Raw genomic sequence first — 20,177 nt, forward strand, 5'->3', positions numbered from 1 at the left:
AAAGAGCTGGTCATGAAAGTAGGCTGGAGGGAGTGCAATATTCATCAATCCTGCTATTGTTACAGAACCATCCATCTGGGAATCGCTGATGTATAAGATAAACAGATTTTCATAATATCCCCAATCCCCTGCTATCCTCCATGTTTTCTTTTGGACAAAGATCTAAGGTGAAAAGGACTATATGCAGCCTCTCATGTAAACACTGTGTACACAAGTAGAGATTGATATGTGTGTTTGAGATGCAAATGACCAATGGACAAAGGAATCTTTGTGTTGCTGACCTTAATTGGCTTGAATGAATTTTCTGGGTCACGAGACAGTGTTGCTGTAATCGTTTCGTCGCATATCTGGATTCACGCTGAGGGTGACCCTGAGATTCAAGAGCTTTGATTGCTGCCTCCAGATGAACTTGGTCATTAGACGTAAAGAATCTGTCAGACTTAAGCAGTTGAAGCAGTTTGGCAAGGAATCGGAAACCTAAGTGATAAACAAGAGCAAACACTGTTGAGGATGACTTCACATTGTCAATCACAATGGGGAAATATTTGTGGGAGAGGCCACAGCCCGTGACTCATTTCACTGGGTGAAAAAGTATCGCGTCAAGTGTTGTTTGTCAGAGCTCACAATTACGTTGTTCCCGACCGCAACAATGATAAGAATCCACTTATCTGCAGCATCTACAACCATCTAATCGTTATAAACGAATACATTTCTGCCTTGCCCTGACAGGTCTGACTTTTAATGTGGGACTTACTTAAATAGGGACAAACCCAAATGTTGGGTTAAAAAAAAAAAAAAAAAAAAAAAAAAAAACAAACAAACAAAAAACGTACAGTTGAAAGTGGAATTTGAAGTTTGAAATTACATATAACCCAATAGTTAGGTTTGTCCCTATTTGAACCAAATTTGGGTTAAAAGAACCCAGCAGTTTAGAGTCTATCTATCTATCTATCTATCTATCTATCTATCTATCTATCTATCTATCTATCTATCTATCTATCTATCTATCTATCTAAGCCTGTCCGTCACATCTCTGTCTTTCTGCTATCTATCTATCTATCTATCTATCTATCTATCTATCTATCTATCTATCTATCTATCTATCTATCTATCTATCTATCTATCTATCTATCTATCTATCTATCTATCTATCTATCTATCTAAAGTCTGTCCTTCCATCTTCCAACTGACAGTGTTCAATAACCTCGTTATATAACTATAAATCACATTTATGCATTTCATGCAAACGTATCACTTTATGCAGGGATACGTAATCTCATGTGGTAACCAGTAACTGACGGTTAAAAGCACCGAATCAGTTTCCATCTTTTTATTGCATATAAAAGCACTTGTTATGACGTCACGCTCCCACCAGCCCCGCGTGCTTTATTTCAGAGCCCGGAATGATTTAGGGTATAAAAAGACGCAGAGCGATTCAGGAACCTGCCCAACGGGTAGCCTTTGGTTAACTGAAAAGCAGAAAGGAGGGGACGTTTGGCACTAGCGCTCTTCTGTGCGTAAAGACGCTGATGCTTGGAGAGAAGCAGATTCGGGCTCACCGCGCGCAAACGCCCACATCCTCAAGTCGACTTTGCTTTCTTTTGGTGAATGAAAGTTTCCTAGGAGGGGGACGGAAGAAGAGATGATATCTGACCAGGATGAGTCGGAAAGGTGAATTTTAATAAGCAAAAGTGCGCGTTAGCCACCTGTTATATCAGCGCGAAATGGGCATGCTTAGTGTGGACCTCCTGGTAACTTTGCAGATATTGCCGGGTTTCTTCTCCAACTGCCTGTTTTTCGTGCTGTATGATTCGATAGTGCTGGTAAAGCGTGTGGTGTCGCTCCTGAGCTGCTCGGGCTCCACGGGTGAGTGGCAGCGCATGTTAACCACAGCAGGCGTGCGCTCCATATGGAACAGCTTTCTGCTGGATGCCTACAAACAGGTAAGCTGACAGCACAACACTGGGTCTGTTCACTGTGGAGTTTGCATCCCACAAGTTCAGAGGGTTTAGGGATTTGTTTTTCTATGTTGAGATTAAGTATATGTCTGGTTAGAATTTAGTGCCCACGGTACAGTATTTTTATCTGCTACTTGCTACTTTTTAAAATGTTGATGGAAATGCTGTATAATAAGGTCAATATACATTTTGTTTAATAATTACGGTTGTTATTTAATTAGTTATATTTGCACGCAATAACATTGTGCCATACAGTTATATTCAACTTAATTTTAAAAAGCAATTAATTAAATGATTTAGATAAAGTAAAATTAAAGTTACAAACTGAAGTGATAACTTTTCGAGCACTTTAATTCCGCGTAGACCTTAAAGAAAATCAAGTGGGAACTTCTAAAATTGAATGTAAAAGACATAAATTATAGTTAAAATGATATTTTCTATGTTAAACACATTTTTACTATTAGAATTGTTTTCTTGACATTCAAGTGTTATTCTAATCCTTATAAAGGTGAATGAACTTTGTCCTCCAGACAGTCATTGACTCCCCTGGAGTCATTGCCCTTAATTCATTAAATGTCTGGATACCCATTCCTGTTACTTTTTAACCAAAAAAAAAAAAAAAAAAATCAATCAAAAATCACCTAGAGGGGTAAAATAAACAAGCTTAATGTGCATTCATTGTCCTCAACCATTAACTATATTACTGTTTGGTTACAAAGTCTTCCTGAGGAAATCATTTAGTGGCAAAATATCATGCCAAAGACTTTTTTTTTTTTTTTGGCACAGTGATATGATGACTTATGTTTGTTTTTCCAGCTGTTTAGTAGTGGCAAAGTTCACATGCCCGTACAAAGTCACAGAATGGCATTATCATACTGTAAGCATCTTAACTTCTTTCGTGAGCTCAAATAAATCATGTGCTCTACATTTTCTACAAGATGCTTACAAGTTCAAACAGATGATGGTAAAAGTTGCAAGCCCAAAACATCATCATCAGTTTTGAGCAGTGACAAAGCCCCCAAGCCTTTGAGTGTGTGTACTTGTGCAACTGTGAATGTGAGATCTGACATCACTTGAGTTCCCAAAACTACAGAAGCCAATAAACCCACAAAGCTAAATCACAATAGTTAGTTTCAGTATAGCCATGAGACCAACCATACTCATCCTTTGGCTGGCCATATAAGGAACAATTCTGATGCCCTCAAGCATATTAATATGTGGATGTGAAACTGTCTTGTTCAGGTGAAGCTAGGCGGGGCTGCTCCAAACTCCAAGGTGGTGAAGGTCCCCGGCATCAACAGACACTGGAGCATCAGCAGTAAAACCCACAACGAGTGCCACTTGCTGGACTTTGAGTCTCCTGACCGCCCGCTAGTGGTCAACTTCGGCTCAGCCACTTGACCCCCATTTATAAGCCAGCTGCCGGTTTTCCGGCGGATGGTTGAGGAATTTTCGGATGTGGCAGACTTCCTACTTGTCTACATCGATGAGGCTCACCCCTCAGACGGCTGGGCGGCTCCTCCCATGGAGTCCTTTTCGTTTGAAGTGAGGAAACACCGCAATCTGGAGGAGAGGATGTTTGCTGCCCGGAAACTTCTGGAGCATTGCTCCTTGCCACCTCAGTGTCAACTGGTGGCCGATTGCATGGACAACAACGCCAACGCAGCCTACGGTGTGTCCTACGAGCGGGTTTGCATCGTACAGAAGAATAAAATCGCTTACCTTGGGGGTAAGGGTCCATTTTTCTACAACCTTAAAGATGTTCTGCACTGGCTAGAGAAGAGCTATGGGAAGCGATAATTTCGGTCAAATAGCCTTTTCTGTGAATGGTAAAAGATTTTATTTTTGTATGACAGAGAGAAATCGAGGGTAAGGTGCTTTGGAACTGTTTAACGGTGGCTCCGGTGGAAACACTTGGGCTGGGCTCCAAGTTTTTTTTCCCCTGAATTGTCTAAAATGATCAGCAGGTGTCCTACATTCCTAACCACTTTAAAATTAAATGAACATAGACACTAAATACTGACCATGTGGTTTGCACTTCAATTCTGAGATTATATTGTTGCCAGCAAAACAATTCGTAGATGCACTATTAATAACTTGTTCCTTTGCGATTAATGTAGAGTTAAAAGTGTGCAATATTTTTGTGCGACATATATTGCTTACAAAAGAAAACCAAATTGCTGAACAGAAGAGAAAGCACAAGTACCCAGCTTTTTTTTTATGAAAAGAGAATAATTTATTTTTTATTGACATTCAATGTTTATTTTAATATGTGGCCTATTTATGTGCCTGTAATGCTTTCCTGTCCTCTCTTAAACTGACAATCGGTCATTTTCCATATTCCATGTGCCATCAGCTTTCACATCCCTGATATACTGTAAGCATTCTCAGCATCCCATTGTGAAAATTACTAATGCTAATCATTCACTCTGTATTGTACTTAACAATCACAACAATCTCACCACTCTTCCGGAGAAACCGGAAACAAATTAAGGGAACATGTTCCCGGCAGCCTCAGCCTCTGGGTTTAGTTCGGACACTTGCCTTCACTGCAGTGTACAGGAAAGCTGATGAAAAGTTTATTTACTCCTGAATGTTAGAGAAGTGTTTTAATGCTCTGATGGATAAGCAGTCGCTCATTTGGGTCAATGCGGTGCTGGTGTGCACATGAAAATCACAGACGAAATGGTCCACTGTCCTGTCTGTGGTTGGATGAGAGACCACACCTCTCTGTCCTGATCCAAATGGGCACGACTGCTGACATGCTGAAACAATCATTCTGAATCTGAATTACTATGGTGGCTTTGAGTTTTCTTTCACAGAACTATTCTCATGTACCACAACCGTCCTCTTCCTTTTAATGAGGAAAAAGGAAAGAAAAAATAAAGCTGAACTGCTGTTGACTACGATTTCTCTCCCCCTGTTTTTTTCTTTGTGTTTGATTCTGGAAAATTTCAATGAGGTGGGGAGATGGGGAAAAGTTGGGTGGAGAACTCCAGATGGTGAAAATGTTTCAAGTGCATGATGATAAAAAAGGGAAATCCACCAGCTGTAAGGGGTCAAGGAGTACGTGTTTTTTTTCCCCCCATTAACTATATATGTCTGCAGAAATGCATAGTGATGAGTCTGAACATGTGCAACACAATCAAACCATGTGACGCAGAGGTCTCTGGCTGAACTTCTGCTTCTTCAAGGCTGCCAATAACTAAATAGCAAAGGCTCAGGGAGAGCATGTCCCTGGGAAGCACCATGAAACAGAACCCCTTGTTGTGGTCGGGCATCGCTTATCCGTGCGGAACTAGTCCATTTGGACCGCTAAGACTTTATTCACAGAGTGTCTCAACCTTGGAAGGCACTATATGCTGCACGATGGATCAGGGAGGTTGCCAACGTTAAAGATGGTGGCTTCGGAAAAGAGAGCCACACAACAGCACCAAACACAAGCCCCACTCCAGGAAAGAGTCCCATGGTGTGCCTTCTAAGGAATGCCTTTGGTAAACAGGTACTGAACAGAATTCTAAGCAGCGTGTGAAGAAGTGTTCTCATTTATAGGCCATAACAAGGACGCCGGACAGAGAGGGTGGTGTGGTGGGGGGACCTGGTCCCATTTATTCAGATTAGGTCAAAACATGACGCCTTAGAAAAGCGAACGTTTGCCAAATCGGCCAGTATAAATTCAAATGAAATGTTGACATACGCAAGTAAATGTATGTGTCTGCAGTTCAAAGATAAGCTCTTTATGTTCATACTTCGACAGTGGACTATTTGGTTTGGATGTGATCTGAACACTCTCTCGGAAAAATGATCTTAGGCCTAATATCAATATATTCAGTAAATCAGCTCACTCCAAACCGAGGGATGCCAAATATTTTATTCATATGTAATGCACTTTTTCCCTGCATGTATAAATATGATGAGGGGAAAAAGGAAAATTCCTGAAAGATAATTAGTTCTTAAAGGGATGGTTCACTGCAAAAGTAAAATTTACAATGCACCGCATTATGTTGCTCTAAACCTGCATGACTTTCTTCTGTTTCTTTATTCTTCTCTTGTATTCCTAGACGGCAACATATATCGGCACAAATCCAGTCCACATCTGGTTTGTGGAATCCAGGGCCCGTTTTTGCAAATGGTTTAATCTGTATAAAATTGATCCTGATTTAGTAATCTTTTTTTTTTTTTTCAAAGCAACATTGGACTGGATCACCCTGATCTAGATACACAGTTTTCAAGATTACCAAATCCAGATTACCAGTGCTCTAAATGGGACAGCATATCACAATGTGGGCTACCAGCTATGTAAAGAACAGGTAGAAGAGCCAACATGGGGTCACTGTACGTGTTTCTTATTTTGAGACAAAACACAAATGGGGACAAGATCATTTTTATTTTATTTTTACTTTACTATGGCCTACTGAATAGCTTAATTGTTGGCCTATGTCTACTTTATCAATGTTACAACGGTAACAAGTCGAGTGCAAAACATAAACAAAAGTATATACACTAAATGATACAAATGTATTATTTAACCAATTTTAAAGTTTTACTACATTTTCTTCCTGAAATCCACCTTGAAATCCTACCCCCTGTTGGGATCAGGATAATCCTGTTTTTTTGGATCAAAGTTATCCAAATCCCACTGACAAGTTTTGAACAACACAAACTGAAGGTTTGATCCAGATTAAAACTAGGATTGGATTCCCTGATCTAATCTGATTTCAGATTCCTTCTTTCCCTTTTGAACAACCCATTTTCAGGATTTGATCCAATCCGATAACCAAAATCCGATCAGTTTACCTTTGAACAACTCTAAAAAATGCTGGGTTGTTTCAACCCAAATTTGGGTCAAATATGGACAAACCCAAATGTTGGGTTAAAAATGTAATTAAAAAATTTTAAGTTGAAAATGAAAGTTGAAGTTGGGTTAAAATTTTAAATTACATTTTTAACTCAATATTTGGGTTTGTCCATTTTTGACCCATATTTGGGTTGAAACAACCCAGCATCGTGTAGAGTGCAGTGCTCAAACATGATAGGAAATCGCAATGTGGAACTATATATGTAAAGAGCAACAAGTAGACAAAACAAGTAACAAACACTGTACATTGAGGATATTTATAACAAGTTTCAAACATATATCACTAATAAATATTCTAAAAACAAAAATATTTTCGATTGTGATATCAATTAGTGACAGAATACAATTTATTGTTTTTGGTCAATTTTGACAGCTGTTTGGGGGATTATTTTATGAGGCCAAACTCTTTCTACTTTGCTGTAGGCCTATACTGAAAGGCTGAATACGTTAAAGCCACTGTAGTCTGACGAAAAAAAAAAAGTCAAAGATCAAAGTGATCCAGATCCTACAAAAAAGTTCTGAAAAATCCAAACTAAAGGTTTGATCCGGATCAAAACCAAGATTGGATTACGTGATCTAATCTGATAATGTAATCCATTTTTTCTTTTGAAAAACCCATTTTCAAGATTTGATCCAATCCGTTATCCATAATTGGATTACTTTTGAAAAACTGGGCCCAGGTGTACCAGTTGTGGGCCAGATCTGGGCTAACTGTGTTGCTGTCTGGGTTACACAGAAGAAAATAAGTCATAAAGGGTTTGCAGTTGAGGAAATGGATACAATTTTCATTTTGAGGGAATGTTTGGGGAAATATTCCTTTAAGAAATCCTATCATAAGCATTTGACTGTATTACATTCTACCAGCAGCAGGCCAAAATTGTCCTTTTGTTGTGATGACAAAACCTATTTTTACTGTTTTTAGAGTAATCCACCCTAACAGTTCTTATGCCATTATCAACATAATCCTGTCTATTCATTTGCCCTCTCTGTGACTTAGCAGCTTTTGGAGATGAACTATGCCAATGATCAAGCACATGGACAAGGCAAAGTATTGCTTTTATCTAAGTCTTATTAGAGTTAGAATTCAAAATAAACATCCACATTTCTTTGATATTTGTTGAGCAACCGGTGTTTAAAGGGTTAGTTCACACAACAATTTTATTTCTGTCATTAATTACTCACCCTCGTGTTGTTCCAAACCTGTAAGACTTGCTCTTCAGAACATAAATGGAGATTTTTTTTAGATGAAATCCAAGAGCTTTTAGACCCCCCATAGACATAAATAGTATTACCACTTTCAAGACCCAGAAAGGTAGTAAAGACATTGATAAAATAGTCTGTGACTACAGTTCAACCTTAATGTTATGAAGCGATGATAATACTTTTCATGTGCAATGTGAGTTCTCATTGTGGTAATGATATTATAACTCAGATTAATTAATTTGATCAATACACACAACTTGTTAACACACTCCACAGTGCCACCAAGTGCATTTTAATTATGCGAGTTAGTTCTTGGGATCGATCATGGATTCGCTGCATTTACGGCCAACAAAGCAACGTAGTAAAAATCAAATAATATTTTATTTTTGGAATAATAATTACAGATCGAATATTTGAAAATTCAAATATTCGTGTGCACCCCTAGTTTGAACAGCGCCAGAGACGCTATTTTTGTTTCACAGAATAAAGAAGAAATGTAAAAGAACCAGATTTCTTTTTGTAATGCATTTGAACTATTTGCAAATAATATATATATATATATATATATATATATATATATATATATATATATATATATATATATTAACACTAATCTTATGCCAAAATGACGTCCATGCTTTTCCGGGCATCCGCGAGCATTGGGTTAGAGTGGAAGCCTCCACCCTGTCCCTAGCACTTGCGGCTGGACGATTGATTTTTGGGTGCGGCCACCGACCCTTCTCTGTGGCCAACCCCAATACCTTTTTTCCCGCATGTTCATGATGAGATCTCGAAGTCTCGAAGTAACGTCTTATAAATCTACGTCAACATCCGCCTTTTTAGGGTACCCTTAAACGTCAGTTAGATGACGTTATCGGATCCTAACCCTAACCCAAACCTAAACCTACCCATAAACCTACCCCGTCACCTAACTGACGTTAAAGGTAAAGCGTCAGTTGTATGACGGCCCGGGATCGTCAACTAACCGACGTTTAAGGGTACCCTAAAAAGGCGGATGTTGACGTATGGTCAAAAGACGTCCCAAGACGTCAGTTATATGATGAGACTGTGTTAGCTGTTTCTCCCCTCGATGGGGCAGCCCCTTGAACGGGAAATCGCAATGGAAGACGATTTCGATATATCTAAATGTTTAGTGAAAGGTAAAACTTCCGAAATCTCCGTGTAAACAATGCGTGACATCACTTCCGGCGTAACGTTGTACACGGTTCAGTTCGGTTCAGTTGGACATCTGATTCAGATCAGTTCGACATGGCTGTTAACAAGAGGTAAAAACTATATAATTACTGTTCGTTTTCTCACACTAACCGCTCGTTTCGTGTCTTAGGCCATCAATGTGTACTTACATTCACGAGTCATCAAATCATGTTTAATTTGGACTTTTCTGCGCATGCTCTTTGAGGTCAGTCATACAGTATACCTGCATTATATGACTGACAGACAACAACGGTTTGACTGAAAAATGTCAAAATTGAAAATACTGTGGAAACAAAGACCCCTATATCTTGGATGCCCTTGAGGTAAGCTAAAACATATCAAAAAATAATTTCAAAGTGAACTATCCCTTTAAGATGCTGCACAGATGTATATATGCATTTTTTTCTTCATCAGTGCATTAGGAATCAAGTTGAAACAGTCATAAATAAAAATAAAACAAATATAAAAAATAAATTCATCCTGCTCGTCTGATAAAAGCTGGGCTCACAGATGCTGAATTTTATGCGAATAAATTTAATAGACCATATGGACTATAAATCTTGAGAGGGCCAGCTTCCAGAAGCTCTTTGATGACTTGGTTGGGTTGCTATTAAATTTAATTTACAGACTCATTAAATAATCTAGATTCATGCCCAAACTTGACAGCCATTCCATCTCAGAAGCTGAGCTTAGACTAAACTATATTTAGCGGGGATGGTTTCTGAGGTGCAAGATGAATAAACTTTCATGAGGCCAAACAGATTTGGTTTTAATTTGTGTTGGGGTTTTGCGGCAGGAAATTTAAGATGTCAAGTTACGGTCCACCTCTTCACTCCACTTAAATGAATGATATCCAGCGTTTACAAGAATAGCTAGGCTGTGAGAAACAGGTGTTAGACTGAAATACATTACAGCTAGTTAAGTATACTCGAGTAAATCATTCAAAAACATTCCTCAAAAATACAGTATCTGTTTGAGTTAATGATTTAAATGTTTTCCCTTTAATGCTTTATTTAGTAAATTAGATTTTTTTGAAAGAGAAGAGTTCTCTTTCAGCCATGATTTTAAGACAGAGGGGGAAAGTTGATACAGAAATTACCCAAGCAGATTTACAATACGAAATGAAATACTTCAATCTGGCATGCCATATTTTCCATGTTGTGATGGGAACATCTAAAGCCATCTAGAGTCACCTTACATTCTCACATCATGAACACAAACGGCTAATTATGATGCTGTTTCTAAAAAGATTACTGCAGATTTCAGTAGTTTTTCCAGAGTGAAGGGTGGGTTCATCTTTTGGTTAACCTGAGTTCATTGCAGGAGTGAGACCAACACGGCTCATTACTCTGAAAAAATATTTCAAAGTTCTGACAGCCACCCCGGGATGGAGTCTATATTTCCAGCCATTTGTTTGCACTACGTCTCCTCGAAACAAGATCTCTTGTTTTTCATGATAAGAGGAGGGGAAAACAGTTATTCACACATTCGCAAATGTTATTTTGTTTTGTTGGTTGCATCTCCATAGTAATATAGACCAAACTTCTCGTTCACAGCTAAAGCTCAGTTACTGAAACCTAATATTTATGTTGGCCTGATTCTCTTGTCAAACCAACTTAAATGTGCTTATTTTTCTGACTAGATTCCTCTCCTCCATGCTTTTTCTCTCGTCACTCTCATTTTGTCTCCATAGTCCATTACTGATGTATAAAATGTTTCCTAATTTGTCCCTCTAGCTTAAGCCCACAAATTTAGCAGGATTAGGCTTTTAGCTGTTTACATTCAGATTTTCGCTCGACATGATGGAGCACTATACACTCTAAAAAATGCTGGGTTGTTTTAACCCAATTTTGGGTCAAATATGGACAAACCCGAAATGTTGGGTTACAAATGTAATGTAAAAATTTAACCCAACGGCTGGGTTAGTCCATATTTGACCCAAAGTTGGGTTAAAACAACCCAGCATTTTTTAGAGTGTATGCTAAACTTTTCTTTCGGAGCATTTTATGTTTACTTAAATGCCTCTTTTTTACATGTTCAACTTTCTTTAGTGTAATGTTGCTGTTTGAGCATGAAAAGGTCTGCAAAGTTACAAAGCACATGTCTACTCCAAAATTAATTATAGGCTCAAATTTCCCTACATAGGCTGTATAAAATAAAATGTCTCAACCCTGTCGGCAAATGTCAGAAGCACGAGCCGAGGTAAGGCTGTTCCAGGCGGGGTACATGAGCGCTGAGCACCCGGTGAAAGCATGGATCTCACAACAACAAAAACATCAGATCAAATTGTTAAAGGGCACCTATTATGCCCCTTTTTACAAGATGTAATATTGGTCTCTGGTGTCCCTAGAATGTATTTGTGAAGTTTCAGCTCAAAATACCCCACAGTTAATTTATTATAACCATTCGAAAATGTCATTTTGGGGCCTGCTTAAAAATGACCTGTTTCGGAGATATACGGCTTTAAATGCAAATGAGCTGCATATCCCCGCCCTGCCTTTGGATGAGGGCGTAACTTGATACCTATGGCAGTCGGCAAGCAGAACGGCTAAGAGAGTGAGAGGCGCGCTGTTTTGAATGTCATTCAGCGTACGTTTGAATCGGAATATATAAATAGTACGAAGAGACTCCGGCAGAATAAACACAAATGAGAATGGACCAGTAAGTCTCGGTATGGTTATTTGATACATTTATGTACTTTTAGATTACTTTGTAATCGCGTTCCCTTTGAAATGATGGGCATGTGCAACACACACACACACAGACATACATAAACACTAATGCTGGCGCAATTTTTTTTTGAAATTACATACACATACTGTGATAAAGTTTGCTACGTACAAGCGAAATTACATTAATGCGAGGGACGGGGACCTGTGGCGTCATGTTTACTTGTCATACGGGTGCTTCTGTGGCAAATGTGAGAAGATGGCTAACTTAAAGAACAACAACATATATGCAGTTTTTAATACAATACAACGTGTGGTTACACACTATACAAACAAGGTTTAAATTATATAGCCTACACAGACATCCTACGACGACAACAACTTTAGACACATTTGTTGTTGAATTGGCTGACATTGACTGAAAAGACTATTTGCTCAAAAATCATAAAACACACTTACTGTTACTGGATGTGACGGTGGATCGCAAACAGTAGATGACGATCCACAGTTGAGGATTAACCTTTAAGCTACAACAACAGGATTAACCCACGAGTCCACGACAGAACACTATGTTTCCAAGAGACATTACCGGCTGTCTTCGTTGAAACAATGGAGGATGATGTGTACAGATCACCGAGGGCGGGGTCTATGCCACAGCCACACTGTCAATCAACCCCCTGTCTCCCGTTCTACGTCACAAAGAGCTGAATCTCAGAACAGCTCGTTCTGAGGCAGTGCATATGATTTATTGAGATTGTAAAAAAAACACTGGGTGGATTTTTATCATTCTAGGGTGGTTTTGCTCACACACTGCCAACACACATTTATGTTCAAACACCATGTAAAAGTGAATTTTCCATAGGTGCCCTTTAAATAGATGCTATATTTATAAATAAACAGACTTACATTGTCAACTTAAAAACTATTAAAACTTTCGTGAAACAATAACAGAAGTATTTTTAAATTGTGCGGCCTTTCTCCTCTGAACGTTACTATTACTAATTATATCATGACCAAATACAACCAGAAACAAATGTTCAGTCTTGCTTGTGACTGGTAATTCCTCGAGACCTGTTTTCAGTTGTGTGGCGATTTGTACAGCCCCAAGCAGCACACGATAAAACATTTTTCTCAGTTCTCATTATGCGAAGTATGGGAGAATTCCAATATGGCGACGCGCCCAGAACTTTATTTAGACCCTGGTTCCTGCGGTGGAAACAGACAGAGTAGGCCTACCACCCCAGTCCCTAGTTCCTGGGGAAAGTTCCTGTGGTGAAAACGCGACTATTCTCTATATCATTCAGCACTGTTTCTGAGCTCCATGAAATGCCTTGATTTAATATTTCTAGAATGTACATCACATTCTTTATTCAAATAATCACGTGCAAGGCATAAAATAAAAAGAGGGGCAAGGTCTGGTTGACTTGGGTTAGTTAGTAGTAGGCTTGTCTTGATATCTTGCCTTGGCTGCAGTGAGGGGAGCAGTGAAAAAAAGTGCAGGTAAGACAGACAGATCTCTCTTTTCACACTGGATCAGACCAAATGGACACAGCGACCCCATAGACTTCAACAAAGAAAAGTGAAGTCATTTAGAAGCACTCACTTCCCGATTGTCAAGCGCACTGCGCACAGTGCGCAGGCTCAAAATTGAGCTTGACGACGTAGATGTGACGTGAGCAACCTGTCTGACAGTTGTACGTCTTCTAGTAGCTGTGCCAAGAGAAATCTGAATCATTTCCTTATGAATCTTGCAGAACCGGAGAGCGTCAGTAGGAACTGTCCATGACTTAGCAGCAGGAGCAACTTTATAAATCCCTATGGGCTTCTCACTTGACTTTATGCCTCCACGTCTCCCTGATTGCTCGTGAGTTTCTCCTGCTGTCTCTATGGTAATTTCTATACTGTACGACAGAGAGTCGAGTGTTAAGATAAGGTAGGTGTTAAGCCTATTTTTACAAAAAAAAACTTCTTCTATAAAGCCTTTTATACATGGTCGTGTTTCTTTGGACATAAACAATGGACACATGGAGTCTTTAAATGCCTCAGATGTAAAGGTATTCGCTGTCAAAGTGACACCAAAATGAATGGGAGTCAATGGAATGCTAACAGCAGGTGAAGCCAGTGCCAGCCAATGGCGGCCCCCAGGCAGACTTCAGTTTCCGGGCTGGTGGATTACCACCAAGGTTCTTTTACTGTCTATGGTTGGTAAGGGGCATGACATTTCTGACACACTCGGTTGACCAATCACAACACACTGGTCCAGCCGACCAATCAGGGAGCACATTGTGCTTTTCAGAAAGAGGGGCTTCATAGAGACCGTAACTAAACAGGGTTGAGTTTCCCGAAAGCATGGTAAGCCTGACTGATAACACAAGGTTTGTTTTTGACTAAAGAAGCTATTTTTTAAGAATGTCCACCATACAATGAAAGTCAGTATGGAAAGTGAGGAAGAAATGTGACAGGATTACCTCATAATGCTATAGTCTCTTCCTATTTTCTGACTTAAAATGCTAGATTCTAAAAGCATCCTAGTTTTTATACAAAAAAAGGGTCCCACTAAGTGGCTTCAAGTATTTACATTGAAGTTACTACTTTGATATATTGGACTTATTGTGTACATACATGTTTTTACATTGTACTTATATTTTGAAAATACCTGCATGTAATTACAAGTGTAATTAATTGATGTAATTACATTTGTAAATACACAGTTGACCCTTCCCTTACACCTTAACCCACCCTGAAACCTACCCATACCACCACACCTGTCCCTAAACTTACTCATATCACACCTCAAAGCGTTTTACTATACAACCTGAACACAATACGTATATTGTACTTATTTTCCTATGTAAGTACATAGTACTAAAAGCCACTTAATATAAAGTGGGACCCAAAAAAGTCATTTACAGATTATTTCATACATTATTTCATGCAGTTGCCATTTTTTCCCCAAATAACATTAGCACTTTTATGAAAATCTTCATGTTTTCGGTCAAGGACCATTAAACCTGGTATGCACCTTTATGCCCTGTAAATTCAATTAAATGTTAAATCTGGTAAGAGTTTGTTTCCTGTTTCTTCAGACAGGTTTTTGTTTTTTTCCATATATGGGTTGCGTAAAAATGCTATGCAAATGTGGTAGCCTAAATGTCAATACTAAACTCATTCAGTTCTGATGTCTGATCCGGATTTCTTGTGTGTTTGTTGTTCTTCATCTACCATCATCTTTATATAGATTTCTATCCCTCTACTTTGATCATGGTATCAATGCTGATCCATGCCAGAAGCTTCTGTAATATTTCAAATTCACAGTTCACCCAAAAATAAAAGTTCTCTCATGATTTAGTCAGAACAGACCATATTTAGAACAATGTCTCAAATGTTTCTTCAATGCAATAGTCAAAAAAATAAAATAATTAATTCACATTTTCCAAAGCTGGTGAATGTGTTCCTGTTCCCATCAGATCAGTTTTCAGCAACAAATTATCCAGTTTCATTTAAGACCCCATTTAATTCACATAAGTTATCCGTTAAAACAAGTTATAAATATATTAGAATGGAACTGAAGGCCGTGAAGTAGACTTGATCACATTGTGGTAGTTTTCCAACTCTGCAAAGTCTTTTTCTTTCACACACAAAAGAGAGGAAGTCTTTACAAGAAACATACTGTTCAGTGACCGACATTTTGCTCCACTTAGGCCTACTTGGTGCAAGGGAATGTTTGGGAGAACTGTGGCATTGTCTTCGGACAATACAGCATTGGCACATCATGCTGTCTTTGTCACGGCGACCAGCACACACAGCGGATTTGACCAAAGGCTCTCGTTCTCTCCCCCTGCCGCTCAGAATCACCCCCCTGCAAAACCCCAGTGATCTCACATACGCACAGCCCACACAAATACACACATGCACCTAACATGTCTCTAGAGGGCGCTGTGCATTCAGTCACAGAAAAACCTGGAAGCATTTTGCGAACCTGTGACATTTTGTACTTTGCCAAACTCTTAATATCTGCACACTTTGTGATATGAACATTACGACTAAGGTCATTTAATGACATTTTAAAATTGTCAGAATGTGTTTTGGTTTGGTTCGTCTATCTTTTATTTCAATGACAGCAGCTCTCAAGCTACGTGAACTCCAAAAATGTTTGTAAAATCTAATGATGTTCTCCAGCATGATTTAAGGATCTTGTGATTTAATGGAAGCAAGAAGATTTGACTGCATGTACAATCAGTCATATTAGAAATCCCACTACTTATTTGATTAATGACTTGGAAATAGCGTACTTAAATATGTCATGTATAATCTAAACCAACAGACTGACACATGCACGCACGCACACACACGGAGAGAGAAAATCATATTCTTGTGATTTTCAGTGTGTGCTTGCATATGCAGTTTAGTAAGCTAATCCTCCTATGGCAATGATGCATATTTTGCTCAAACATATATCCTCCTCAGTCCGACACAGCAATGTCCCAGACTGGTGTGTTAGTATTCCTGAGCAGTGGCTGATCTCCAGTGCTCTGCAGCTAGATTAATAATGAATCAAGGCTTTTACCACTCTTTCTCTCCATCTCTCTCTCTATCTATATGGATCAGGTTCCTGCTACAGTTTTAGAATCGCATGGTTTTGATGATCCTTTGTTCATTTGAGGGACAATAGGTAGACGATTTTCACTGTCTGTAAAATCACTATTGCTCTGGACCACGTTTTCATTTTTCCTGGTAATAAACGGATTTACCCTAAATCCATTATTAAGGCTTTGTAAATGGCAACATTATGGCCTGGTTTCACAGACTGGGTTTAGACTAAGCCAGGACTAGGTGTTAGTTAAATTATGACATTTATGTAGCTCTTATAAACTTGCCTTAAAATAAATAAATAAATAAATAAATAAATAAATAAATAAATAAATAAATAAATAAATAAATAAATAAATAATATATACACATAGAACTCATATGCAGATTTCACAGACTAAACTTTCACTGACATATCTTCAAATATATATGTGTGTGTGTGTGTGTGTGTGTGTGTGTGTGTGTGTCATACATATGTCTCTACAATAATAGTGATGAACAGAGTTTGTTTTTTTTTTTCCTATAAAATTCAGTGTTTTTTTTCCCATGTTATGTCCAGGATGTCCTCTCGGATGGGACAGCGCATAGTATGTTTTATGGGTATCATCAAGGAGGTCTATAATACTCGTAAAAAGACATCTGTTAGCATTCCTGCTCCTCTCAGTAGTGTTGTTCGGCTGGTACATGACTCCCCAGAGATGAGTTGAGTTCTTCCATCTTTGCTCATGGGCTCTCAGTTCTGGACACAATTGTCTGTGAACTGTACATTTCATCTGACTGATCACTTTGAAACAACAGCACTATTGGCTGATGGAATCACAAGAACAAACAAGTTTCCAAATATATGTATACTTCTTTTAATGAAGAATTTTTTTTTTTGATGTCAGCGGTGTGGTGTAGTTATACAGCATCTACCAGCAGGGGCTGTTCACGATTCCATGTTTGTATGCATATACAGAACAACTTCTGATTATGGAGCAATAGTGATAATATTAATTGCACAACATAAACACTGTAATCCTCAAATTTAACTAAATGGAAACCCTTGTGAATCCTGCGGAGTAAGAAAGAACATAATTATTAGTCAATGAAACCCAATGTCATTTTTTTCTCATGGAAGTGTCAGCATCAAGCCATACAGATTGTATTGATCCCAGATATACAGCATAACCTGTCAATCTCATAAGGATGCCAATATTCAGTAGGTGATATTTATTTTTTTGACAGTTAGCTTATATGTACATGTATAGCACCACCAGGGTGTGTGTCATTTCCATCAGGTGATCGATCACAACTTCATTCAATCTGGTGTCAACATTTGGTTTTATAGCCACTGATACAACATGTTAAACGTGTATTCATCACAATTCCTTTATATGTATTGACACCCAGATTAAACTGCAAAATGCCGTTAGACTCGATCCCTGTAATCAAATGTCTTCCAGCAGAAAAGGAGGGACTAATTTCGACCAGAGAAAAGGTCTGTTTTGATGAATGGTCCTAATCAACAGGACTTATCTGGAAGTTGAAGAGGGATTATTGAATTTTAAACCTTTGTAGAATTTTAATTAACTTTCTCTTTGCCCAGAAAACAGTTTCCCTCAGTCAGTGTGGTTCAATAATCCAGCCACCCATGTAATAAGATGTTCATTACAAAATTGTACATTTCACACAACACTTTTATTCAGAGCAATTTCTGTGCTCTGTCTGTGAAAGTGGGGCTCTAAGCTGAAGAGAATTTCAGATACACCTATTTTTGGACTGGTCAAAGTAATTGGCCTTCTGCAAGACATTTGGATTCTTACATCGTTTTATATTGAATGACTATTTATCCTTTAATGGGAGATTTGGATGCAAATGCTATGAAAGTAACGGTAACACTTTACTTGAAGGGGTGTGCATAAGACTGGCATGACACCTTCATAACCATGACATGACATATGTCATGAATATGAAGTAAGGTTTATGCATGTTTATGAAAACTGTCATTAAGTGTCATTCGCTCAGTAATGACATTTTGAATGCAAATATGATATTGTTTAGGATGTCAAAGACTCCGACAGGTTATGATGTATTGGTTTGTCAAGTTGTCATAAGTCAAGACATCTCAAACAATGTCATATTTGTATTAAAAATGTCACAATTGAACGAATGACACTTAATGACATATGTCATAAACATGCATACAACTTCCTTCATATTCTTGTCATGTCATGAGGTGTCATGTTAGTCTTATGCACACCCCTTCGACGATGACAAACAGCAAGATCTGAAGTGATGACATGACATTGATAAAGATATTTACACAGATTTGATTGATTTTTAGACCACATGATGTTTTAAAAAAAGACATTTCTAAGTACAATCAACTTGTATATTTAAGTCATTTCAACTTAAATCACATTAAACTGACTTTAAATCTTGTATAACATAAAACAGTTGAAAACTGCATAACTTGTTTTGATGAGTTAATGTAAAAACATATTTTGTCATAACTATTGACCATATAATTATTTTACGGCATGTGAATTCTGAGGTTGCTTTCTATGCATGATGTATAGTCAAGATATAGCACATTTACAAAGAAAAGTAAATAAAGCAAAATCTCAGGGGGGAACAAAGGAAATATCTTTACTAAATTATGCAAATAAGATACTGGCACAAACATGGCCACAGAATCTGTGTTATACTTGATTTGAATGCCATTAATTGTGAACAAGTAGTGAAACTAATTTCAGCACATTTTGCACCTGGTCAAACTGGATTGTGTGCAGTTAGGCAAACAGATGTGGGTTCTATTGCAAAATATTAATGTACACAAAATATTGGTGTGAAAAAAAGAGGATTCAGAAAAAGTTTTCTAGTTCTTGGAGCATGTTGCAATTGTGATTAACCTCTTTGACGGCTTTTACCACCAGGGAATCAAAAGGATGGGTGGCTGTAATATAACAGCTTTTTTGTGCATATATTTGATCTCTAACACCTCGGAAAAAACATATCCAATGCTTGTTCAGAGTGACTTTATAGCTGTTGGTCACTAGTTTTCCCGTTGCTGGTAGACTTCATTGGTGACCTGTACTCAGGGGGGTCAAAGCTTTTTAAACACAAATAGATATACTGGCTGTAAAAAATAAGAGGCCATTTTATGTTGACAATGAATCAGTTGTCTTGCCACTAAAAATCATTGTATCTGGACATGTGTCCAAACAGGGTAACACTTTACTTGAAGGGGTGTGCATAAGACTGGCATGACACCTTCACGACCATGACATAAACATAGGGTTTATGCATGTTTATGACAACTGTCATTAAGTGTCATTTGCTTAATAATGACATTTTGATTGCAAATATGACATTTAAGATGTCTTTGTTATGACATCTTGACATAAACCATAACATCATCATAACCTGTCAGAGTCTTGGTAATGACAACTTGACATAAATTAAGTGTCAACTGTCATGTGGTTGGCTTTGACATTGGCTGTCATGAGGCCATTATAACTGTGACATTAATAGTTTTCGTGACCTCAACTACAGTGGTACACATTGAATTTGTCATTAAAATGTTATAATGGCTTCATGACACATCAAAACCAACCACCTGATAGTTTAATGTAATGTTAACCAATAAAGCTAGGCGGTTTCTTAAGTTTGATAATTAATCTGCTATGTCATGTTTATGAC

The 20,177-nt window shown here is 38.1% G+C and overlaps 1 protein-coding gene across 1 annotated transcript; it reads left to right on the forward strand.

Annotated features, from left to right (window-relative positions):
* Positions 1–1,445: 1,445 nt before the first annotated feature.
* Positions 1,446–3,851, forward strand: dio2 (iodothyronine deiodinase 2). Its single transcript, XM_039671292.2, has 2 exons — positions 1,446–1,943; positions 3,201–3,851. The coding sequence occupies exons 1-2, from the start codon at positions 1,725–1,727 to the stop codon at positions 3,756–3,758; spliced, it is 777 nt and encodes a 258-aa protein (XP_039527226.2). The 5' UTR covers positions 1,446–1,724; the 3' UTR covers positions 3,759–3,851.
* Positions 3,852–20,177: the final 16,326 nt, after the last annotated feature.

Source organism: Pimephales promelas, chromosome 15 (genome assembly GCF_988280905.1).
Source record: "Pimephales promelas chromosome 15, fPimPro1.hap1.1, whole genome shotgun sequence".
NCBI lineage: Eukaryota > Metazoa > Chordata > Actinopteri > Cypriniformes > Leuciscidae > Pimephales > Pimephales promelas.